This window comes from Lissotriton vulgaris, chromosome 1_1 (assembly GCF_964263255.1).
Source record: "Lissotriton vulgaris chromosome 1_1, aLisVul1.2, whole genome shotgun sequence".
NCBI classification, from domain to species: domain Eukaryota; kingdom Metazoa; phylum Chordata; class Amphibia; order Caudata; family Salamandridae; genus Lissotriton; species Lissotriton vulgaris.
This window is the reverse complement of record NC_141685.1, coordinates 532,925,225-532,950,918: the sequence shown is the minus strand read 5'-3', so window position 1 is coordinate 532,950,918 and position 25,694 is coordinate 532,925,225. Positions and strand designations below refer to the sequence as shown.

Genomic DNA, 25,694 nt, shown 5'->3' with positions numbered 1-25,694 from the left:
GTGATTACCATCATTGTTAAATTAACATATGACTTGACCCCAAGTCGGTGAAAATTGATGTAATCTCGCCGTGTATCGGCGTATCACCGACTGGGGCAACATCGGCAAGGTCGCAGTCCAAAAGGGGCCATCATCTTTGTAGCATAGTTTTTCATTATTTACAATATTTTTATCATTTACAAATCAACTCATTAATTCTTCCAATAGGAAATGCCAAGGGAATACATCCGGGATATATCAAATTGCACTCTCATAATTAAGCCGTGAATCGGCTTTCCCAAATTCATAGATTCATAAAAAACCAAATTACAGTTTCAAAGAGACTATCATGTGTCAGAACAGAGCCTGGTTCGATCAAGAATCGGATAATCATAAACCCAACAGTCTCAGATTTTAACTCATATGAATCAATATGCAATAAAAGAGAGCCAAAATAAAACTTGTACCCATATCCAATTGACAAAACTTCATGTGACAAGAAAGAGAGAGGAGCGAAAATAGAGAAGAGAGAGAAGAAGAGAAGGAAAAGAGGAAAAGAAAAAAAGGGGAAGGATAGATTTAAACTTCAACAGAGAAGCTATATAATGCAAAAAGGAGAATAGATCAAATATAAGGACAATACATCTGCAAGGAATACAGTTCTTAATTCATGAGAATCTACTTGCATTGATCTATTTACATAGTCTGCCCCCTACAGTCTGGTTATTTTCCCAGGTGTACACCAAGTTCCTCTCCAATGTTGAGCCCACCCGGCTGTTTTGTCTGCATGTCAATTATATGACGCGACTCTAGTCTGTGTAGGCGTGTTAATCTGTCCCCCCCTGAGGGATTAGATGGTACGTGGTCTAAACCAAAGTATTGGAGTAACTCTCGATTGCTCTGGTGCGCTTGAGCAAAATGTCTTGCCACAGGATAAGACACATCTTTATTCATTATGGCCCGTTGGTGTTCCAACACTCGCATCTTCACCCCATTGATTGTACACCCTATATATTTGTGACCACAGGGACATATAAGACAGTACACCACATATGGTGTCGTGCAGGTAATGAAATGCTTGATCTTTTTGGGTCGGGCTAGACCTGGAATTGGATAGGAGAGTACCCTTCGGCTATGTTGGCATGCGCGGCATTTGCCAGAAGGGAAAATATATATATATATAGATGCTCAGAGTGCAATATACCATTTGAAGTGTGAGGAGGACCATTATAGAGCTTGAGTGGGTCAACCAGCATTCTCTCTGTGAAAGGCAGACAAAACATAACCATTTGATTGCAGTCAGCACTGTCTTGCTAGATGAAATTTGCAAACAACAGCTAGAAATCCCATAATTTTTGGAAATTAAATATCTTTCAAAACAGTAAAAAATGCCTTCAAGAAAATTTCCAATTACTTACTGACATAGCAAAACATTATTTATGTTGTTTACTACGAAGTACAGAAAGCACATACGGGCACATGCATTAAAGGAAATTGCATTCGCAAACGGTGCGAATCGCAAAATTCGGCCGTTTGCGAATGCAATTCACATTTTTGGGATGCATTAACATTTTTGTAATTTTCGCAATTTAAGAAATCGAAAAATTGTGATTTCTTAAATTGCGATTGCATTTAAGGAATCTCAAATTGAGATTCCTTAAATGCAATGCATCAAACTCTAAAAATGTGGGAATTCGCAAATAAGGGGAGCAAATTACCATGACGTTGACCTTCATGGTAATTTGCGAAAACTTTGAAAAATGCACTAAAGTGCATTTTTCAAAGTTCCATTTTACACACACACACATGCCCTTGGGGCATGTGAGTGTGCAAAATGTACTTCTAAGCAGATTTCCGGGGTGTAACAGGGTGTCCTTTGGACACCCCTGCACCCTTGAAATTGCATTCTTAATTTGCGAATTTCTAATGGTGAATTGCAAATTAAGAATGGCTTTAAATCATTCCTATGTGCCTCTAGGCCCATAGGAATGGATGGGGAGGTATTCCTTAATTGCGATTCTCAATTAGAGAATCGCAATTAAGGAATTTTAAGAAATCGCTATTTTTATAGCGATTTCTTGATGCATTGCAGTTTGCAATTCCTTAATTGCGATTCCTTAGTTTTCGCAATTAAGGAATCGCAAAATGCAATATTGATGCATATTCCCATTTGTGTATAGAGAAGTATTCAACGTGCCATTTTCCATAAGCACTTCCGGTTTAAAAAGGTATTATTTGATGTCAAATAAATCAGTCTAAACCATGTAATATAACAATATATAACAAGGGTCTGACTTCTCACAGCACGGTGAGATCTCTCCAAGGCAAGTGCAGCTAACAATTTTAGCTGCACAAACTTGTCCCTGTTGACCCCACAAAAAACAAAATGCCAGAGGAAGGGTGGACACCAGTGTGCATTTTGAGGCCAATTGCAGGCTTCTACAGGCTGCAGGCTTCTACAGAAGTCGTTCTTAACTTGTGGTCCAAGGACCATTGAGGGTCCACGTTACCTACTCAAGTGGCCCACACCACGGTGGTACTAAATTATAGAATTTTAACATGAATACATTTAAATTAAAAAAGTATTTAAAAAAAATAAACAAAATGTAAAATGTTAAAACGTGTTTTAAATGTAATTGTGAATTAAACAAAATATTTTAGTATTTGAACATTTGTTAGGTGAATACTTGTTTTTGTATTTTTGTGTTTTGTTTTGAGGTTCAAATTACAGGCATCGCCTAGTTCCCCAGCATTCATTAATAGCTCAGCGGGGGTCCCCGGATTTCAGTAATGATTTAGTGGGGTCCACACAGTTCAAAATGTTAAGAACCGGTGTTCTGCAGGCTGCCATTGAAGAGCAGTAGCCCCATGAAGACATGATTCCCCAACACGTCTGTGCCGTATTGAGTATAATGCAGCAGGAACAAGTCGCGTGGCCACGGGAGAAGAAAGCATGACCCTCGAAGACAGATTAGTGGGAACACGCATACCAGCAGTACGACTACCTGTCATATAGTGATGTACCAAAGTATACATCTAAATGAAAATATGGCGCTGGAAATACATTGCACTATTTGGATGTATGAGATGAGATGTCATTCTTATGTAATTTTTTTCTCTTATTTCCTGCATCCACAGCTCCCTGTTTCGCACTTAATGCCGCTGCCCATGTGGTATGTGCGACCAGTGTCATTGGAGTGTCCTGGGACCAAGGTGGAGGGGCAGAGTCTTACACAGCGATTGCTCATGGAATGGATGGATTCAATAGGTCCTGCAGCACAAGGGATACACGGTGCGACATTGGTGGCCTGCACTGTGGAGTGTACTACAGCATCAGTGTGGTCGCGGAGAACGCCCAGTGCAACACTTCTGCGTCTGTTGCTGGTCTTCTGCAGACAGGTAAGCTAAATGGGTCTGTCCACTGGAGGATGAATGAAAGGCAGCCCATTTCATTTCTTTGGTGAGTCAATATGTACTATGCGAAAGGCCCGCGTGCCAAAACACCATGACTTTCTTAGAGTCGCTGTTTCCCATTGCATTGGTGTAAAACGATTCATGCCTCAATACTTTGGCCCCATGATGTTTTTTGGTTTTCTTATTGTGACACACAAACCTTACTCCTGGTTCCAATAAAGGTTCTTTCTCTGTCTAGCCATTTGATATAATTAGTTGACAAGATTAGAAAATGCCATGATAGTAATGCTGTGTTCTGCCCCACTGGATCTCTGAGTATACTAAGTAGATTGCCACAAACACCAAGTAGGGAGGTTTATTGAAGGAACCATAGCCCTTTAGAAGAATAACTTGAAGGCTCAAAAGGGTCTCATAACGTAGTAGGAATATAAGAGAAAGAAATTGCCACAAATAGTACCTGGATGTTGACCTGAAGGCCCACAGAAGTCCTTTCAGACCTAGCACCATAACAGACCTAGCATCATATTACATACAGTGCACCTTGGGAGTATGGGGTGGGTGAGCCCGCTTTCTGCACCTGTAGTTTTATAGAAGAAGCCCAGATGCTTGTGTAGCTACTTCTGTCATAAAGACATCTGCCGGCGCACATATAGCGCTGGTGCTTTCTTGAGGGTGCCCTCATTTGCTTAGGGGCGTGGCCCTATGAAAATAAAAGAAACACTTTGCTTCTGCACCATATTATAGACAAGGGTGCAGAGGCCGTCAGGAGGCGCGCTGAACATACACCACAAAGAGGTGGGGCACAGTCAGTGCACACCAGATGACACCCGCTAAGAGACGTAAAAAGGATCCCATGGAGCCCCCCCGACATCCCGCTGCAGGTGAGTGCAGTCATGCACTGCACCTATATGCAGGGAGATCTCTGACCTCTCAACTCATGATAGCAGGGCAGGTTGTTGCCTATACTGTGAAATAGAGCAGCGTATGCAAACAGCTGCTTTGCCTTTTATTAACACGTTGCCCCCAGGGTGCTCTGTTGTTGAAAGTGTTGAAAGTGTGTTGTGGCTCAAACAGGGAGAGTGCACCGTAAGTGTAATTCAGCCTCTTGTGCTTGCTCCGTTTCCCTGTGGCTTTTATAACCTTCCATTCGTCATTTCTCTTCAAAATGTGCAAATTCAGATTTTCAAAGGACTAAATGAAAATGTGAATATGTTGTCCAATAACTAATTTCTTATTGCATTTGTGACCAGGAGATCTGAAGCCTAATCCTTGATCTCTGTCTCAGCAGCCAAAACTCAGGAAGCTGAGAAACAACTTGACTGCCAGTATAAAGTGCTGAGTGACAAAGAGGACATTCACACTTTGGCTAAGCTTTAAATATATGATGTTAGCAGAGTAATGTTGAAAGCAAAAATACTTTCTGCTTTGGATTTAACAACTTTAATTTGTAAGACTTTAGATAATGTTTTCAGACACTGAATGCAACCAGGGATTCACTGAAGTAGTCAACTTGCAGAGGATGTTGATGGGCATTGGCACAAGTTTATTTTTTTCAGACTGGCTAGGACAAGGCCCATAGCTATGTCTCTGCTGTGGTGCAGAGTGGCCAAAAGGATCCCACCATGCAGGACCAATGCTTCATTCGGAAGATAATAAGTGAGGATGCCAACGTTTTTGGTGGGAGCCTGCTGATGGCTCTGACCAATCCCAATTACCAAATATCAAGCTCAAGCCTACTTAGTCTCAATTCCACCTCATGCCTCGTTCTATCACAACACAGCCCTTCCCTTCTCATTATCTCACTCTTGCAGATTCTTGTCTATCCCTACATTGACCCTTCGTTAATGTTCTCATGTCTTTCTCGCCCCTTCTTTCTCCATTTTCTGGATTTCTGTCTTTCTTTAGTTGAAAGTCTGATGATAAATCATGTAATGTCTCCTGGTTCTCAAAACTGAGTGCTGATGCCTAGCCACTGGCACAAATTAACACAGGGGTCAAGGCAGACATTCTCAGACCAAGTCCTCTGTAAAGGTGTGAGTTGGCCTTGCTGAGTTCACAGGGGCAGATTTACAAGCCCCATGCGCCGCCGGTGCATCACGTTCCGTGACGCACCAGTGGCACAGCCTGCTAAGGGATATTTACAAGCACAGGTAAAGTCACCCTGCGTGACTTAACCTGTGCTTGTAAATATCGCCCCTGTTCACGCAACACTTTGCGTGTTAGGGGCGGGACATGGGTATTGCTGTGGGTGTTCCCACACAACACCCATGTCCACTGATGCATTTCCAGTTTTACGAGAAATCATGAACCTCGAAATGCGTCAGTTTGCTATGCCTCCCTAGGAGTGGCGTAGCCAAGCGAAACAAGGAGAAATGTTTTTATTTCTCCTTGTTTTTTCCTCTTTCAATGCGTGCTGCAGTCTACAGCACACATTGAAAAAGGAAAATGTCTGCAGTGATTGCTTTTGTGCAGGAAGGTGCCCCTTCCTTCACAAAAGCAATCTCCCCATGGCGCAGGCATCCTTGCACCATAGTGCAGGGGTGCCTGCGCAGGCGCATCGCTGCTGTTTCTGCGCCAGCGCAGGGGAGAGCACAGGAATGCGACATATCATCGTAGATATGTCGCATTGCTGTGCTCTGAAAGTGCCGCTATGTGGCGCAGCCAAAGGGCTTGCGGTGCCGCGCTGCGGCACTTTTTTGTAGATCTTCCCCCAAATTCTAGCAGTTGGGTAGTTCCAATCTCAGGCGGCTCTTCTCTGATTTGCAGGATCTCAGGGACGGACTGGCTATTATGCATTTTCCCAGTAGGCTGCTGGTTAGGGTGCTGCTTTCTAAGCAAGATGTGCTGCCTGATCTAAATATGCCTCCGTTAGCCCATTCTAGAGGCTGCCTCGTGCAGTCGTTGGCTGGATTCAACAGTGTGCCAGGGCCCTGAGTGAGCCATGTCTTGAGTCATGCCACTGGCTAGGCTGCGTAAACAGTCACACTCTTGCAATGAATGCATGCCTGCCTGAGCAAGAGTCAGTGCAAGGGTAAAGAGACAATAATACATGGCAGAAATGGGATATTTAACAAAATAAATACCTCTTGGCTGTTGTTAGTGACGAAGGAAAATTCACTCATCAGTGCTGCACCCCTAAGGACAATCAGAAATCCCATTGCCAAACCCACTGGCATTTATAGTTTCTTTAATTTGGTAGCTAAAAATACCACAGATAGTTTTGTGAATTATATTTAGGAGTGATCTTAATGACTTGATTACTTGCTTTTGGTATGTTATCAAAAGCATTCAATGGTTTCCCCTTGCACTACTCAATGTATGTTGTCTGTTGATGCCTTCTTTATGGGAATCCCATATTGATGTACAACCATTCAGCCTATGGTGAGACATGCAATGTGCTCTGATTGAAGAATGACAACTTGATGGTCCATGGTCGTGCATATCCATATATGACACTGATACACATAGTTTATAACCCTTTCTCATTTTTTTGATTTAGCCCCCTGTCTCCCAGCCTATGCCGAGGGCGTTTTTGACTGTGCCTCCAACAACGCCCAGGTGTCCTGGTCAGAGAGTTCAAGCGGAGCATCCTATTACACAGTCATGGCCGAAAACGAGTTTGGTGTTGTGGACACTTGTTCTTCAACTTTGCCATCATGCCAGATACCCAGTCTGTCATGTGGGCATGCGTACTCCTTTAGCGTACAGGCCGGAAATGGACAATGCAATGCGTCACTCACCACCTCCAATGAAACTAGATCAGGTAAGGACCGGATTCCATTCATTCAGTGGGTCCTGAGTGTACTGAAGTCTGCAGACTTACATACTAACAAGGAGCCAAGGTGGTGGGCAAATGTAATGTTGAAGACCATGCCTTTGTGAGGATCCTTACATGTTATCACAAAGACTGATTTCATGTTGTACACGCATATGCAAATTGCATACGAACAGTCATTTCAAAAGGTTATGCTTTGATTTGTCTACAATCAAGTTTTTTACCAATTTTACCTTGCATAGCAAGGAATCTGTAAAATATGTTTTGGGTCCAAAACTATCTAAGAACCTTAACGAGGTACAAACATGGTTCAGACAGAACAGCTGTATATTTTTGCTTGAAAGCACAATTGTCACGAGATGCTCCAGACCCCAACCTGTAAGCTTGATAAGTAAAGAAGAACATCAGAAGTAGAAAACCTTAGAAAGAGCCACATTTGTACTTTCTCAAACAGATGGTTTTAGATGATGGGATTGTGTGCAAGCCGGCACAATCTGCTTAACTTCAGGCATGAGGAATCTGTTGATACCGGCCACATACTGAGACTGCCCCAAGCATGCTGACAAATACCAGCTGTTCCGCGCTACCGACGAGGCGCCTTGCGTGGGGGTAGGTTTTCACACCCAGGCTGCTCGCGCTTCAGGTACCTTACCTTAATGAGCAGCCCCACGGGAACAGACTGCGGGGCCCACTAGTGATACTCCTAGGGTCTCCCCTCTAGAGCAGGACCACTTGGTCTGCTCCCTGATTGACCCAGTGATGTTGTATCTCTCTCCTTTATTTTATTGTGTTTTTTCCACTGTGTAGTACCTAGCACCCGAGGTCCTGAAGAATTGCCAGTTAGGCATGAAACATGTCGACCTATTTAGAGGGTTGAGTTAGCCCACTGGCCCCTCACAGTCCCTATCTCCCCTCCCACCCTTTTGACTAAGGGAGTCAGCCACGTGAATAAAGACCCTTGTGGACTGACCCACCTTCTTTTAATCTCACTATTCCTTCACGACTACACCTTCACCAGACCCCTCTCACGCACTCAACCATTGGCTGGAACAAAAGAACTCCAACAAAGAGCGCCTACGGCGCCCGTCAGACATTGCAGCGCCAGTCTGACGAGGAGCAGGAGACCAATGATGAAGCATGACACCTAGGTTTCTGGGTGTGTGAGGTCTGCTAGTTCTAACAAGGGAACACCCTGTTCCCTGCTTTTGCTCTACTCCCATACACACACATAACTCTTAGTTGTTCGTTTCCTCGGGGGAACTTTGTATTCTTTTGCTAATTAAATTCCAAGGGGACACATCTCAAAATAATGACCTTGGAAGGAACAGTGTGGCAAATACAATGAGGGACCGAAATCTAAAAATACTTAAATATCAATTGCTTTGACGAAGTTAGGAAGAGCTTATGTTGAGAGTTATTTCATTGATATAAATAATTTATTACGTATTTGAAAGTAGTAGTTGAAGATGTTAATGGAATCACACTTTTCTACTGCAGCTGTAGGGTCCGATTCACAAATACTTTTTTTCTGAGTAGACGTAATTACTCCTGATGTAGTTATCACTTACTCCTGAAATTCAAGGAGTTTATCAGATGTATGGAAAAGAAACATTGTCAATCACACACATTGAGTTGAGTTTGCAAATCAATAGCAAGACGGACCAGATAAGCAACTTGGTCATCTAGTGATCTTACGGAGAAAACATAAAATGCTAAGAAAGGGCTGACCCGAGTGGTACCCAACAGTCCACATGTGGTGGTTTATCAGAACTCCTCTAACCACCCCTGAACACCACTATCTGAATCATCAGGCAAGAAAGAAACACATACTCCAATATGTTCACCTTAAAGAGTCTCAGAGAGTTTGATTGTGGCCAACTACACAAAAAAGAAGAGTGGGAGGCAATTGCAAGAGCGCAAAGCCAGGAAAAGGAGTGACCTTTGGCATAAACATACAAGATCCCTTTTTTAGAGGAATATAGAATAACACGCCAAATGTATCATTAGTCTGGTCTGATTACAACAATGTGTTTACTTAACATGTGCAATGAGAGCAGGCCAGTTCTTTGTGATGCAGCCAATGCATCAGTATTGTACGAGACAAGGGGGTGTCAATGATTCAGAGAAATCCAATCCGATCTATATTCACAAGGCAGGATTCTTTCTGAGAATTTGGGTAACCAGCTGCAAATGCAGGGACTGACAGGGACAGCTTCCACTGTGTAAATGGCTGGTGACTGCTGGGACTTGGTTCTAACAAGTCATTAGGGGAGTGCACCTTTTCCGCCCCTTTACTTTTTTACATACATATTTGTAGCTCACACTGTCATTTAGAAATAGTGTGGTGGTTGTTTAACTCTTGACATGCTTGCCTCTGCAGGCTTTGCGGGGCGAAAAGCTTTTCATAAATTGGGCTCGTTTCAAATGAATCAGCCAAAGAAAGGAAGGTATAGGACCCCCTGGTGGAGTACTTGGTATAGTGTGAAGCATGCAACATCTATCACAACACCGAGAAAACACAGATTGAACAAACTAAAAAGTAATTGTGAAAAATTGCCAAGAACGGGGGTCATGCAATGTATTTACAATATTCCAGAAACGTCTGTTGTGATCTGCAAATAGGTATTTCTAATGTTTTGTATGTGACTTTCTTGCTAATATATGCATATGTTTGCCTTTTGCCACAGCACCTTGTCCACCAGGAGATGTTTCAGCAGTCGCTGAGTGCTCTCCCGACACTGCTCATGTGTCATGGCTACCAAGCGAAGGCGCATTGTCCTACATGGCGGTCGCAACTGCAGATGGCAACAGCACAACATGCAACACCACTGGCACCAATTGCACGTTTTATGAACTGCAGTGTGGAACGCAGTACAGCGTGACTGTAGTCGCACTGGATGACAAGTGCAACAGCGTGGCTGCACCGACAACTAACTTCCAGACAGGTAAGACAAATTCTTAGAGGCGACACCAACAAAATGGCCTTTCTGCCAATTCCATTCTGGTAATAGTTCAGCATCAGCATCATCACCGCAGGCTTATACTGCACTAAAAAAACCAATAGGACATAGATATGCTGAGCACCTCAACAGTGCTATCATAAAGCGTAAAGGAGAAACTTAATACATTAAGGCAGTCAAGCTCCCATCCCCATTTCATTGTTGCAGCTTCTTTTATAATCTCACGGTTACTAATGATACTCAAAGTTAAAGATTTCCTTTTTACAGTCCTTTCTCTATACTTATCCTCTTATGGTAAGGACTGTGGCAAGGAAGACTGACGAAGAGGTAGAAGTCTAGGCTTGTATTGCCCAATGTTTGAAATGGAGGGCAGATCCAGGCAAAATGTTCAGGATATCTAAGTAAAGCAAATTTGCAAGCGAGTAATCTAAGTGGAATTTATTTACACCTAGGGCTATCGAAAACGTGACATGGATCCTTCTCTTTTGGACCTACCTCGGACACCCCTGGTCTGAGTTGCATGTAGTACTATGACAGAACAACACAAATGTTTCAGTACAGGATTCAGAAGCAAATGGGTTTTCTCTAGGTAACTTTCAGTGTTGCTCAGTGAGTTACGTAGTGTGGACACAAGATTCTGAAAGATGTTTCCATTTGACCACACAGGGATTCAAAATGTGATATTGATCATTCCTGTTCTGATGTACCAGTGGGAAAGTCCAGATCCCCTTTGCATGCCATGATTACAGAATTAAGCAGGTCCTACTTGTTGTCATTGATCACTTTGCTTAATATGGTTTGCAAAATAAAATGTTGTTCCCTCTATACCTCCATGTACAACACAGCTCCATGCATCCCGACCGTGATCGACACTGTGGTGGATTGTGAGAGCAACTCCATATTTGTGAACTGGGACTACACTGCTGGTGCGCTACTGTATGAAGTGACGGTGGAGAGCGGTGAAGGAAGCACCCATAGATATGCTACTTGGAACACATCGTCTCTGTTCCCTGGTTTGTTATGTGGAGAAAGCTTCAGCGTAGCGGTCAAGGCGATTGGCGAAGACTGCAACAGCTCTCAAAGCCAAAGTTATTTAGTAAAATCAGGTAAGCCGATTGAGTAGCAAGCTATAGTTATCACAATCAGGTTCTTGTATCCTGTTGTGTGTAGGACCAATGTACATCTACACAGGTTGGGTAAATTACAGTGGTTCTTCAGGTTGGTTTCAGTATAAAATTGCAAAGACAATTCCTTACTCGAATAGGAACAAAAACAAAAATGTCCAAAACCTCTCCTTCAGCGAAAGACAGCACTGTTACCCAACTCTGACACCATCTCAGAACTATGACCATCTATCTGACCTCCGGTCGGCAGTACCGACCTCCTGGTTTGATACGATCAAACTCTGTTCGGTCGCATTCCGGCATTTCCCAATGGGAGCATGTATTACGACCATAAGCCGGCCGTGGTAACAGCTCCTATAGGGAAATGGGAGGTGTTAATCTCTGCCCCCCGTGGCAGGCACCTTGGTGCAGGGATTAACAGGATGGCACCATAGGTGCCCCCTCGTCCCCCAACCGGAGGCCGCGCACCCAAGGGGTCCCTGCTAGGGGCTCCCAAACTTGCATTCTGACAGACTTTCCATGTCAGAAAGCCCGACATGGAAAGCCTGCCTGAGAGAGCGAGTATTGTAATCCCAAGGGCTGAAAGACCACCCTTTGCGATTATAGGCTGGCCACTGACAGGCTGACGGGCTCCTTGAACCAGTCGGAAGCCAGCCGGAATGACCGTACGGTTTAGTCTCTGACCGCCAGCAGTGTAATGCGGCAATCGGAAAGTAAACCGATATGAAGCCTGGACCAACAGTCGGAGCCTTTCCGGGCCGCATCGTAATCGGCCCCTAAGTGCTTTATGGCCCCCAAATTCCCATTTAATGAAAGGTGGATTTGTAAATTAGAAGCAGATGTAATGGCATATTTCTTCATGTGCAATCATTGACAGGCATTTTGGGATTTAAAAAATAAAACAGAACCTTTTAACACAATGGTGGTTCCTGCCAATGATTAGAGATGACCGCAGGGCTGGCGGACATCTCTCAATGGGGAGTACGGGTACTTCAGGACCACCAAGTATTGTACTCCATCCCCCTGAAATACCATATTCTGCAATCTAGATCAGGCTCTATGTCCTGTGAATACATAAAGGTGACATGAGCAATTGTACAGTCCGCAGGATAAACATGCCACTGATGAAGCTGATGTTTGTACATTGGCTGTAAAACTGAACTCTCTTTCCCCACGCGTCATTGATAATGGATCTGCTTATTTTGTACCCAGCACCCTGTACTCCGGACATTTTAGGATCCTTCCCTAACTGCGACAACGGCATTACAACACTGATATGGGGCAGAGCTGCAGGAGCCGACTCCTATCTTGTTACGGCCCTTGCAGAGAATGGACACATACTGTTTTACGAAACCGTGGAGCTGGACTACAACATATCTGATCTCAGCTGCGGACTGCTGTATAATATTTCTGTCGTGGGAGTTTCAAGCCAGTGCAACAGTTCACACAGCTCAGCCACAGAAGTGCAAGCCGGTAAGTCATGATTTCTGAACCTTCTTTAGGAAGAAACCGTGAGATTTCTGATGACCGCATGAAGTGCAGTGCACGCAAGGCACTCGTTTTTATAGGTTGTATGTAAGAATATGTATGTCAGAAATATAGGCATATAAGAATATTGACTGAAGAATATCAGCTATCACGACATCGTTATCATATATCTATATAGGTATATGGAGAGTTACTACACGTTACTATTCTTTACCAGTCTTCTAATAGCCTTCATTATATATATCATCAAGATATATATCTTGGAGGTAGGTAGAAGTGGAATTAAGAATAATACTTTTACACCTATATATATTTACTTTCGCATATCACGACATTGTTATCATATATCTATATAGGTATGTGGAGAGTTACTACGCGTTACTATTCTTTACCAGTCTTCTAATAGCCTTCATTACATATATCATCAAGATATATATCTTGGAGGTAGGTAGAAGTGGAATTAAGAATAATACATTTACACCTATATATATTTACTTTTGCAGCATTTTGGTACTCAATATTCTGGAGTCAAAATTGGTCGATGTTAAACAGTGAAAATTATGATTCTACAACTAAGTAGATGACCACACAAAGATTGAAGTGGTAGCTAGACAGGTTGGCAGGCAACTGCCTGAGAGACAGGGGCATTCATGCTTTTTTAAGGCCTTCAACAGAGCAGAAGAGATGACCTTTGAAAACATTGTCACTCTTATGTGAGTGTTTCCTTGGTCATTTCAGACTCCGAGTCAGCTGAGTCTGCTGTATCATGTGTTAGTTCAAAAAGTCGAATCTACCACTTGGATACACAATATATTCGCTCTCTACTAATACTCCAAACATAAACTGTACACTCCCAAGTATGTTACATTATAAATAGATTGATACAATAATAGATGCAGAATTTAAAGAAATATATTACAATTAGCTTCAATCACTGTCATCTACGTAGCAATAGACAAGTGTGACGCCTATCACCTCAGTTCCCTTTTAAAAGTCAAGTTCTGCTTCAGCAAAAGTCTTGGTTAACAGTTTAATTAGGATTGTTGAGCGGAAGCGAATCATATATCCAGATCAGTGGGGGATTGTGACCAACAAGTCAGCAAGACTGGATCCACATGGCATATATCTGGGCGCTGTCCAAGCCTCTTGTGCCTCTAGCAATAGACACAAAAAAGGCATTCAAATAAATAAAATGGCCCTTCATTTTTAGGATTTTGGTGCAGATGGGCTTCGACCCACAATATCCAAGCTGGGTCAGATTGCTAGATATGAAGCCAATTGCAAAGATCAAAGCAAATTAGTATATTTATTCTCCTTTCCATCTCAGGGGGTTATAGGCAGAATTGTTTGCTCTGTCGCTGGAGTTCTTGGCCTCTGGGTCCGGAAAGACCCTCTGGTTAGAGCCTTCCTCTTGTACAGCCATCAGGAATATCCCTCTATCCTCTATCCCTCTAAGCCAATATCCCTCTAAGCCTCTTTTTCATGTGATGGGATCTAAGGAATCCAATCGACAGATTGTTCTGCATTTTCATGGTATTTGGTTTGTTTTCAGGTTTTAGCATTATCAGGAACACACTACTTCTGTTCTCTATGAATGCCTGATGTTATTAGATCCCCACCTAGAATGCACTTTCTAGTGGGTGAAACGGGAATTTCGACTCATGGAAATCCTGATTACTATAAATAAAGATATCCTATTTGACGTTATTTAGGTAAACTGCTTCATGCAAGCTGTACATCGATGGAGAAAACGCCTCTATTTCCCTACGGGAGAGCTGCATCATATAAAACAAGCAATGACAAAGCCAATAGGTCTCGCCTACGCAAGAGCTACTGACTTTGACAATGTGTTTTAGCTTTGTGGTACACCAGCATGGCTGCTGTTCGGAATGGCTACAAGTTAGTGGCATAGAGGAGAACGGCAGGAAGTGGAGCATCATGGAGTGAAGTGTCGTGGAGTGTCATGGAGTGGAGTCAAGTTGAGTGGAGTTTAGTGTCTTAGAAAGGAGTGGAGTAAAGTGAAGTAGAGTGTAGTAGTGTGTTGTAGAGTAGAGTGGAGTGGCATAGAATGGAGTAAAGTGGCATACGGAGAGTTGTGTAGAGTGCAGCAGAGTGAAGTGGCATTGGTGGGAGTACAGTGGCATAGAGTGGAGTAGAGTGTCATGGAGTAGAGTGTCATAGAGTCGGGTAGCGTGTTGTAGAGTGGAGTGGAATGAAGTGGCATAGAGTGGAGTGGAGTGTCATAGAGTGGAGTAGTGAAGAATGGAGTGGCATAGAGTAGAGTGGCATGGAGTGGCAAGGCATGCAGTGGCAGAGAATGAAGTGCCATAGCATAGAGTGGAGTAAAGTGTCGTAGAGTGGCATGGCATAGAGTGGAGTGGCACAGCATGGAGTGGAGTGGAGTGGAGAGGCATGGCACAGAGTAGGGTAGAGTGGTGTGGAGTGGTGCAGAGTGAAGTGGCGTGGAGGGGATTGGCGTAGACTGAAGTGCCAATGCACAGAAGTGAGTAAAGTGTCATAGAGTGGAATGGCGTGGCATAGAGTGGAGTGATATGGTGTAGAATGGAGTTGAGTGGCATGGCATGGCATAGAGTGAGTGGCATAGAGTGGAGAGGCATGGAGTGGATTAGAGAGGAGTGGCATACAGTGTCATACAGTGAGTGGCACAGAGGAGAGCGGAGTGTCATAGTGCAGAGTGGCATAGAGTGAAGTGCCACAGAGTGGAGTAAAATGTCATGGGATGGCGTAGAGGGGGGTGGAGTTGAGTAGAGTAATGTTGTAGAGTGGAAGGTTCTAAAGTGGAGGTTGTAGAGTGGAGGGTCATAGACTGGAGTGGAGTGTCGTAGAGTAGAGCTGGGGGTCGTAGAGTGGGGTGAAGCTTTGTAGAGTGGTGTAAAGTGGGGTAAAGTTTGAGTGGGGTATAATGGAGTAGAGTGTCATACAGTTGAGTAGAGTGGAGTCGTATATCAAAGAGTGGAGTGGTGTAGCGTGGAGGAGCATAGAGTGGAATGTCATAGACGTAAAGTGGATTAAAGTGTCATAGAGTGGAATGGCAGGGAGTAGAGTGGAGTGGAATGGAGTAGAGTGGAGTGGCATGGAGTAGAGTGGAGTGAGGTAGTGTAGAGTAAAGTAAGGTGTCAGAGTGGAGTGGTGTAGCATGGGGTGGCGTAGAGTGGAGTATACTGTGTGGAGTGTCATAGAGTGAAGTGGTGTAGAGTAGAGTGGAATGGCATAGAGTGGAGTAAAGTGGAGTGGTGCAGAGTGATGTAGTTTGGTGTAAAGTGGCATGTATTAGATTTTCTCAGAGTGTCATAGAGTGGTCTAGAGTTGCATTGAGTGGAATAGAGTGGAGTGACAGAGTGTGGGACGAAGAGTGGACTGTTATAGAGTGGTATAGAGTGGAGTAAAGTGTCAAAGAGTGGAATAGAGTGGAGTGGCATGGAATAAAGTGGACTAGCATAGAGCAGAGTAAAGTTTTGTAAAGCGGAGTGACATAGCATGGAGTGGCGTAGACTAGAGTAAAGTGGCATGGAGTGTAGTACAGTGGACCGTCGTGGAGTGGCGAGGTATAGAGTGGAATGGTGTAAAGTGAAGTAAAGTGTAGTAAAGTGGAGGCGCATAGAGTATAGGGAGTAGAGTGGAGGGGCGTAGAGTTGAAGGGCATAGAGTGAAGTAAAATGTCAAAGGGGGTTTAAAGTAAAGGGACGTAGAGTGGAGTGATGTATAATAGAGTGGAATTGAGAAGAGTGTCCTAGAGTGGAGGGGCATAGAGTGGCATAGCATAGAGTGGAGTGAAATGTAGAGTGGATGAGAGTGGAGTGGCATGGATCAGAGTGGAGTGGAGTATTGTAGAGAGGGAGAGACATGTCGCACAGTAGAGTAGCGTGGCCTAGCGTTTAGTGGATTGAAGTGGCATAGAGTGGAGTGGAGTGGTGTAAAGTGGCGTAGAGTGTAGTATGGATGGTGTGGTTGCGCACTGCCATGTCAGACAACCAATTTAAATTGAAATTACCATTACATTTGTACATACAGTTTTACTGATAAAAAAATACAGAGAGCAAACGGTATTGTGTGGAAATGGCATCACCTAGTGTATTGCTTTCTTTTGATCATATTAAAATATTTGTTTCCACCACACTTCAGAATTACAAAAAAAGTGCTTGATTTGTGCGTTCCTAATTCTAATATATTCTGAACTATTTGCACAGTTAATTTACTGACATTTAAATTGTGTTGTGTGTGAAAACCAACCCCTTTCCTTACCCGTACCCAGTAAGATTGTCACATAAGTCCTCTCACTTTGAAGTCAGAGAAAGAAAAGTAAACACCAAGCTCTCTCCGAAGACAGAGCCTGCCATTTGACCACTGCCTTTGAATGGGCAGCAAATGTAACAAGAAAAGAAGAAAAAGAATACATTTGTAGTTGTAATGCTTCTCCCTCAAAAAGAGGACACACAACTGGAATTTCTATAGTACCTCTGACTGTTCAAATTTTTTTCAGGCTGTAAAAATTATCCCAACTCTGAGGGAAAGTGCAAGGGATTCTATTCTAATTGTAAATGCTTATATCCCCAGTTCTCCTTTATAATAAAAGGGATTGGTTTTTCTGGATATACTAGGAAAAAATGACTCTGACAACTAATGACAGGTTTCATCATGATTCGCCTGCTCCCTTCAGTCATAAAATATTGACTGGTGGTACCATAATTGACTATCTTATGGTGTCCTATTCAGCCTTTAGTCTATTGTCTGATTTAAAAAAAAACGTTGGCACTCTAAGTGATTGTAGAAGTATTGTTTTCTCTACATAGGTCAATATGGCACTAGTGGGGCAGTGAAAACCTAATGGGTCCATCACTAGTTTTAATAAGAGCATGGGTAGATCTAACTGATTTCCTTCCAGGATTCACAAGCTAAAAGGCTTTCTAAAACAAGATGGCTAGTAAGTGTAGGTTCCTGGCTACCTAATGTTATTTGTTTCTATTGCCATTTTATGAAACAGGTTATAAGTAGAGACGGTTGGGCTTATACCAGGCCATCTCAAAATAGAAATAGGCACCTGTGAATTGGAACTTTGATTAATGAGGGCCCAGTCCATGTAATGTTATCATGCTGGTTGGTCATATTAGTGTTTATTATTTCTATGGGATGCAGAGGGTTGGATGTAGGCATCGTTACAGCACCACATTGTTATTACTATTTTTTTAGTTTAAAAAAACGAAAACTCAATCAAAATTATTGCAAAAAAATAATATGAGAATCTCTGTATTCAAAATAGTGATTGGTTCTTTGTTTCCCTGCAGTGCCCTGTGTTCCTGATTCTCTGCAGGCTCATTATGACTGCAGTCAAGGAGTTGTAGAAGTGTCCTGGGAAGAATCCCGTGGAGCATTGACATATACTGCTACGGCGCAAGGCACAGTGGGATACCCCTCGGAATGTGTTACATCAAATACAACGTGTACACTGCCAGACCTTGCGTGCGGGCACGCTTATGACATCAGAGTTTTTGCTAACAATGTTTGCTCCAGCCAGGAAAGTCCACCAGTCACAGTGGCAACAGGTACTGATTACAAAATGTATTTTCCTAAACTTTTAGTCTATGACTAGCCATAAGGGTTTTGAGGTCTCCTGATTATTGTAATAGGGACCAAAGCATCGAATATGAGGTGGTGTAATTTGCAATGTGTTCATAACTAACTTAATTTATTTGTCTTTTCTAACTGTGTAGCATCCTGTCCTTTGCCGAACCTTCTGGCCCATACCGACTGTAGCACAAACCTTGGACTAGTGACTTGGGATATAACTGAAGGCACAGAGTTCTATGCAGTATCATCAGTGGGCATCAATGGAGACGCAGAGTTCCATACTACCACGTATACAAACTTCACCTTAGACACACTTCATTGTGGAGTCAAATACAATGTCACCATTCAGTCCATAGACAATATCTGCAACAATAGCAACGCTGTGACTGAATTGAAAACTGGTAGGTAAACTAGCCGTCATCTACCTTTTTACTGATAGGGTTGCTCTGCACACATTCATTTAAAATGTATTAAAGAAGGCTCTATCAATTATAACTATAAAAATGTACAAATTAAGTATGCAACAATGTATTACTTTGTTTTTTAATTGAGCCAGCATTGCTATCTATCTTGTAATAGATGTCTTTATTAAGCAGCCGAGTGACTAGGAAGCATGCTCGGTAAAAGCTACCGAAAACTGCTGAGGGACTAACTAGGCCAGTCAGACATAATTATTTTGTTCGTCTAGCTAGACATTTTTTTAATGTTCCTTAGTAACCAGTGAAAGCCTTTCATTACAACAGCTCAATTTGAAAAACTCATGAAAATCAAAAATTTCGAATTATGTCAGTTTACCAAAATTTCATGAATTATGCAGGTGTGAAATGTTCTACAATGTTTTACTGTCGGAGCCTGGTTTGAGTAGAAAACATCTAGCAAGAAACAATTTCTCCTTAAGCCAGTCTCCCTGCTAATATGTGTGAATTTTTACCCCTACCATTCAGATTTTACTCTTTTATTAGATGTGAATTTTATGACTACTACATCGCATACGTATTCATGACATTTTGTGAAACATAATGTTACAAATGTGTCTGAATGTTCTGCAATCATTATGAATGGAAGACTGGATAGTGGTGAGCAGTCATTGGGCTGAGTCAATCATTTCTACAGTAGTCAATTACACAAAAGAGGTGTCTCTTCATCCCAGCATGTTTTACTTAATCCAGCACTTTAAAGTAATGGTCTTTTTTTAATTCTCACTTCCGATAGGGATCTGAAGGTTTACCGATCTCTAACTGCAAGGTTACTTTAACGCTCAAAAGTAAAGTATATTTATGTATTTAGATCTGTACCTCTTCATCAAAAATCCTATGACCTCATACAGATCATTAGAAAGGGCGTGTTCATCCCTGCCCTCTAAACGTTTTATCATAAGAATGTGAAGATATACAAATGTTTGCTATTATATGTTGCTATGTTATCATTTAAATGACATTTTTCACGTCCCTCCCTCAATGTGGAACATTTCAGCTTTGCTCAGCAGTTCAGCTTTATCCACCACAGCTGACAGTTTTGCACCCCATAAAAAAAGCAAATGCAATGTTTTTTTTCTTCCACAAAGACAAGAAGCTCAGCTTTCCTAAAACTCACTCAATACCATGATCAGGTCTCTAACAACTTAGCTCAAAGTTAATGTAGTCACATTCAAAGATATCCATGTGCTATCTCATAAAACTTTTGCACGTTAGATAAGTGCCCTTACAGTCCATCCCAGTTTAATTTTCTAATTACACTGTTCGGGGAAAATACTAGCTTCCAGGGCACATACTTTTCCTACAGTTGCTTCACATCTTCAGATATCTTCCAGCATCAGGATGGTTGGCAAACACATTTAGTACCCTAAGATGAGCGACAGGTGACCCATTCTCCAGTGCTACTATTGGTACACAGAGATATTTGTCCGATGTACTGGTATCCCTAGTGCATCCTTTACTGTACTTTTTCCATAGTGTTCATTGTTTAGGGATATTTCTAACTATTTTGGCATTTTACCACATGCTTTCTGACTCCAGTCTTTCTAAATCTCAAAGTTTTAGGAGCTATTTAAAAGGCTTCAATTATATATTATTGTTGTGGGTTGTTGACCGAAACCATAAAGCCTCTGGTTGTGATTAATTTAATAGGAAAGTGTTTTTCCAAAACAACAATGGACATTTCCACACACAACGGCTTCCAGTAAAGAGAGTGTGCTTGGGAACCTTCTTTATGAGCACTTTTCTATTTCAGGGAAGAGGACCCACAAAATAGGGACCGGAAAATAAAGAAGACTGAGCTAGGAAGCAAGTGCACGAGCAACAGTCACACTTTTATTCCTCTTATTCCCACTCTGAATCCAAGATAAACCTGCAATTGGAAAGAAAATAATATAAAGACTCCTTATTATTGCCAAGGCTGCCTCTGTTCTGTCATCTCAAGAGCAATCCCTTTCTTACAGCTCCCAGAATGCCAAGATAATGGCCATTGATTAACCTTCCAGGCAACCCCAGACAAAGATATTGCCTTCTCCAGGGTGCTGATTCTCATGGCACCATAACTGAATATGTTTTGTATGTCTTAAAATGTGCACGCTGTCTCCTCCAACTATAGCTCACAGACTACCCCCTTATCCTGGGTTCTTTGTAATCTATTCACTCTTGAAATAACGAGAGGATATCACAGTACTCTCTATGTGTCATAGCTGACTCTACTAGATCTTGCAGATTATGCAGAACTACATTTTTGTTGGCAGGATGTCCATAATAATCTCAAAAGATAAAGGGGTTGAGAATCAAACTCTCCTTTCCTGCAAAGGTCATCTTGTAACTTTCTGTACTGAATTGCAAACTTGTTACCTCTGCAACAATAATTGAAGCTGAAGAAAGAGCACCATTGTTTTGACCTCAAACGAGTTCTTAATTTTTGCATCACTTGGCCAAGCAATATCTATAGGGATTGAAGTTGCCAACAACATTCACATAAGATTTCCAGTGTAAAACTGTTAAAAAAATTCGTACCAGGCATACTTCACTTGTGGACAAAAGGTCACTCGACCTTACTGTCAGTGTTAACCCCTTCGATGCTTGTGACGGAACCATTCCGTCATGCCTCACGGTTGGGCTGTGCGGATGACGGAATGGTTCCGTCACGACCACACCCGCGAATGGAATGTTCAGCACCGGAGGGGAATCGGTGCCGCAGGCAAGGTGTTAAAGCACCACAACCATGCCTGAGACAAAATAATGCTAATAGACAGAATATAATTCATTCGGAAAATCATTGCTGTTGTGTCACCATATTGATGGGTAAAGTTTGAATCAACTTTTAAGTTGTGGATGTATTGACATGAGGATGCAGTCCCAAAGGGTTCTTTGCTGCTGTAATGCTTATGGACCCCAACAAGCATGAAACACCCTACAATAGTGCATATCACATCCTGAAGAAGACGAGTCAGGCACCAAGTTTAAGACCAAAACTTGTTTTCAACCTTCTACATTGGCATGTAGGACTCACACAATTGAGCCTCTCATGAATCAACATTTGGTAGCTGCTTTTTAAATTTATTATTGATTTACTATTCTCTGTTGCTTTTCACCATCACCTTTGCTTTTCCTGGACTAATTTCCTTTAAGTTCATTTTTACAAGCTCGGCCACTACTGTACTCGAATCCCAGTAGATGAACATATAAAATGAAGACATCATTGCTTACATGATTAGTGAGTGAATTTAATGAAATACCTTCAGATTTGACGCAAAAACGTTTGGTCAATTACGGTATATTCAGCGACACTACCCCTTTGAATAAATCCTCTCGAAGCATGGCTCAATTCCCTGGATATTCTGGGTGAAACACTTTCTACATATAAGTTACTGAAGTGAATATTATTAATGTCTTGAATCAGACGCTCAGTCTGAAACCAGCTCTGGTTAATTCGTCCTGGAAAGTAAATACTTCTGCATTCCCCATCACGCCTTCCAGCATTCAGGAACATTGAAAGCTTTGCTGTGGTTATGCAAGTGACCACTTCTTTGAAGGCAACATAAAAGATGATGTTTGAGGGAATTATCGTAGGAGTATTACTTGATCCAAAGTGGGATGCGATTTAGGATCTCCAATGCGTATCCAATCAGTTCTCTTTTGTCAGCCATAGTTCAGATCTGATCCAGTGCGCGTTTGCATTTCTATAGGCAAAGGTAAAAAAAAAACTCACTGCTGCTTGTTATACCACTAGACCATAACTGATTACCACGGGCACCATAATAGAAACAATTTAGTTCTCAAGGTTAAAAACCATAGGCTGGATGGGCCAAAATGTGAGACTAAGACATTTTGAGTGTGTTCATGGTATGTTATGTTATCTTAACAAAGGCTTATAAAGCCCACTGGCACCAAAAGGTTTCATGGCGCTAATCATGAGTAGTGACGTTGCGTAAGGACTGTTAATAGGCTTGCTCAAACAACCAAGTCTTGAGAGCCTTTCTGAATCCCAACAGGTTGTCGCAGCTCCTGATTGTCAATGGGATAGAATTCCAAAATTTGGGGGCAAGGTAGGAGAACCTGCAGCCTCCATGCCGTTTAAGTTTTGATAACCGGGATGGTTAGTAGGTGAAGGTGGGCTGATCGTAAGTTGCGCCGGGGAACGTGCGTTATATGCATATCACTGATACATTTTGGGCTCTTGCCGTGCCACGCCTTGTAAGCTAGGCAGCCCGTCTTAAATGCTGCCCGTTGAACCACGGGCAGCCAGTGAAGTTTTAACAGCCAAGGCCTGGCCGATTGCCATCTCGGCTGTTTGTAAATGAATCTTGCCGTCTGATTCTGAACTATTTGTAAACGTTGAAGTAGAAACAGTGGCAGACCGATGTAGAGAGAGTTTGAGAAGTCAAGGCATGAGAGAACCAGCACTATCACAACCTGTACAAGGGCTGAATGAGCAATCTTCCTAATTTTACACAGTTGGAAGAGACTGGTGGAGATTACTGCACCCACCTGTCCTCTGAGTGAGAGATCTGCATTTATAGTGACCCCTAGACTTTTCACGGAGGGGGAAGGGGTAGAGGTGGGCCTAATTCACTCGGCCAACAATGTGGGCCCTAGAAGAAATCGCTCTTCCTAGGCAGCACTAGTTCCGTCTTGCCCGGGTTGAGCTTCAAATGATTACGGTCCATCCAGCGCTGGATGTGGAGCATAGTGGTTTGAAATTCTGCAGCGGAGTCAGGGGAATCCAGAGGAAAGACAAGCTGAAGGTCGTCGGCGTAATTGAAGATGTTTATCTTTCTGTTTTTTAGTGAGTGAATCAAGGGTCTGAGGTAGAGATTGAACAGCAGTGGGGAGAGGGACGAACCCTGAGGGACTTCCAAAGAAGTGGCCAATTTGGGGGCAGTAAAGGCGCCAAGAAAGATTAAAAAAGATTTTTATAAAACTCAACACAAATCTGATAGCTTTACTGAATGCACATACACAGTCCAAGTAGTTCTTAATGCTAGAGATGTGAGAAACAGTCTGCTGACTTTACAATCCCCTTCCCAACTCATTGTGTAGATATCCTTCTTGCCCACCCGTCCATTCCAAACTACTACCAGGAGCGCTCTTTCATAAAATCAAAATTGTTGTGATAATTTTATCTCCTTTTTAAGTCAAATTGCAAAAATACTGTTCGTTTAGAGATTTAAAACACATTTGTCTGTTTTTGCCTAGTTCCGTGTCCACCCGACAACGTGTTTGCTGTTGCTACCTGTGAGACCGGCATCACAACCATTAGATGGGATCCCAGTGATGGCGCTGTTTCCTACAATGCAATTGCCAAAGATTTGGATGGTAATACGGGATCGTGCAATACCACAGATACGGCATGTACTATTCCCAATTTACTTTGTGGCCACACGTACTTCGTAACTGTAACAGGATTGGACGAGAACTGCCAAGGTCAGGAGAGTAGTACTTATGAGCTGCAAACAGGTAAATATGCCATATGAACAATAGCTAAAATGTTTTTACTACCCTTTGGTAGTATTCTGTATTTCATTTGTGCTGATGTTCTTCAGGACTGAGCACCGGGGCACATTCTTGAGCCCCAGGAGTTTATTGTATCCTCTTGCATGAATTATTGGATATGCCGCACATTGCTGTGTTCATGCATTTTGCATCGAATCAGTACCCCTATTAGCGTGCCGCAGCATTGTGTCCATTTTTTATTTGTAAATCTTGCCAATGCTGCCGGACCACTGAATGAGGTCTGTGCACAGAGGGACAGTTCTATAAAAAATACCCTTATATTTACATATTTTAATGTACACTTCCTTGTTCCTTACACGTTGCACACAATGAAACAGAGTTTGTATCCAATACACTTTTTTTATTGATGACGTAGCAAAGAAGCAAGTAAAGAAAAATGCAAGGATAACTTAGAGCCTAATTACGAAACCTAGGCAAGGACCATCTGCCGTTCTACGAGTTCAACTTATGCAATATAAGTTCAACTCGTAATACGGCCGGCGGTCCTTTGCCTTTCCCATGGCTGTACCTGGAAAACAGGGCACCGCTTTGGGAACAGCAAAAAAGTTCCAGCACAGCATGGACGGTGATGTGACTTCCTCCCTTGTAAAAAAAAACAACCAATCATGGAGCTGCAAGGCAGCTCCAGGATTGGCTGGAGCAGGCTAATCCAGTGCTCATTTGGGGCTGGGGCCTGCAGCTGCAATCCCTCAGCTTGCTCTCAGCCCTGGAATTGCAGGATCTGAAGTGCGCATGTCAGATTGGCCAGCTGTAGGCAACCAGCCAATCTGACATACGCACTGGCAGAGGGATGAAGTAATGGTGCAATTGCACTAATCAGTCCCGCCATGCTGTACTTTTCTGTTTGAGTACTCTACAAGTATGTATGTTTTTTTCCAGCCAGCTGTCTTCCCAGTGTGCTTTTCTTCCCCTCTCCAAGCTAATCCCTCTTACCCATGTGCTTATCCCATGCCCACTCTTAGATGCACTTGCCCTCGTGTGCCCATATTGAGTTCTCACCTGTGTGCTTCTTCGCCCCCCAACTCCTTCCCAACTCCAAATGCTTTCTCTGTCTTGTCATTTCCTTTTCTTCCCCACCGTCTACATTGCTCTCCCTCTCACCCGTTTTACTCCTTTCTGCGCCCTCCATATTGCTTCCCTCACCCACGCTCTCCATGTTGCTTCTGGACCCTGTGTTGTTTCCGCTCCCATTGTAAGTGTTGCTTCATCCCACCTAATTGTCAGAAATATAACAACACGTTTGCCATTTTTTCTTTTTTTCTGAATCATTTTGTAAGCGCATGCATGCATGCACAGTATGTGCTTATAGAGAATGACAAAATAGAATTTTTTTTAAAAAGCCATGTTGTATGAAATAGCTAAAAACCATTGA

The 25,694-nt window shown here is 42.6% G+C and overlaps 1 protein-coding gene across 1 annotated transcript in view; it reads left to right on the top strand.

Annotated features, from left to right (window-relative positions):
* LOC147747432 (uncharacterized) overlaps positions 1-25,694 on the top strand; it is a 342,871-nt gene that overhangs the window by 279,726 nt on the left and 37,451 nt on the right. Inside the window, exons 49-56 of the mRNA XM_086953898.1 lie at positions 3,118-3,378; positions 6,893-7,156; positions 9,856-10,113; positions 10,974-11,234; positions 12,465-12,725; positions 18,044-18,301; positions 18,470-18,727; positions 24,005-24,265. Coding sequence (XP_086810024.1) covers positions 3,118-3,378; positions 6,893-7,156; positions 9,856-10,113; positions 10,974-11,234; positions 12,465-12,725; positions 18,044-18,301; positions 18,470-18,727; positions 24,005-24,265 — 2,082 coding nt within the window. The remainder of the gene's footprint in view (positions 1-3,117; positions 3,379-6,892; positions 7,157-9,855; positions 10,114-10,973; positions 11,235-12,464; positions 12,726-18,043; positions 18,302-18,469; positions 18,728-24,004; positions 24,266-25,694) is intronic.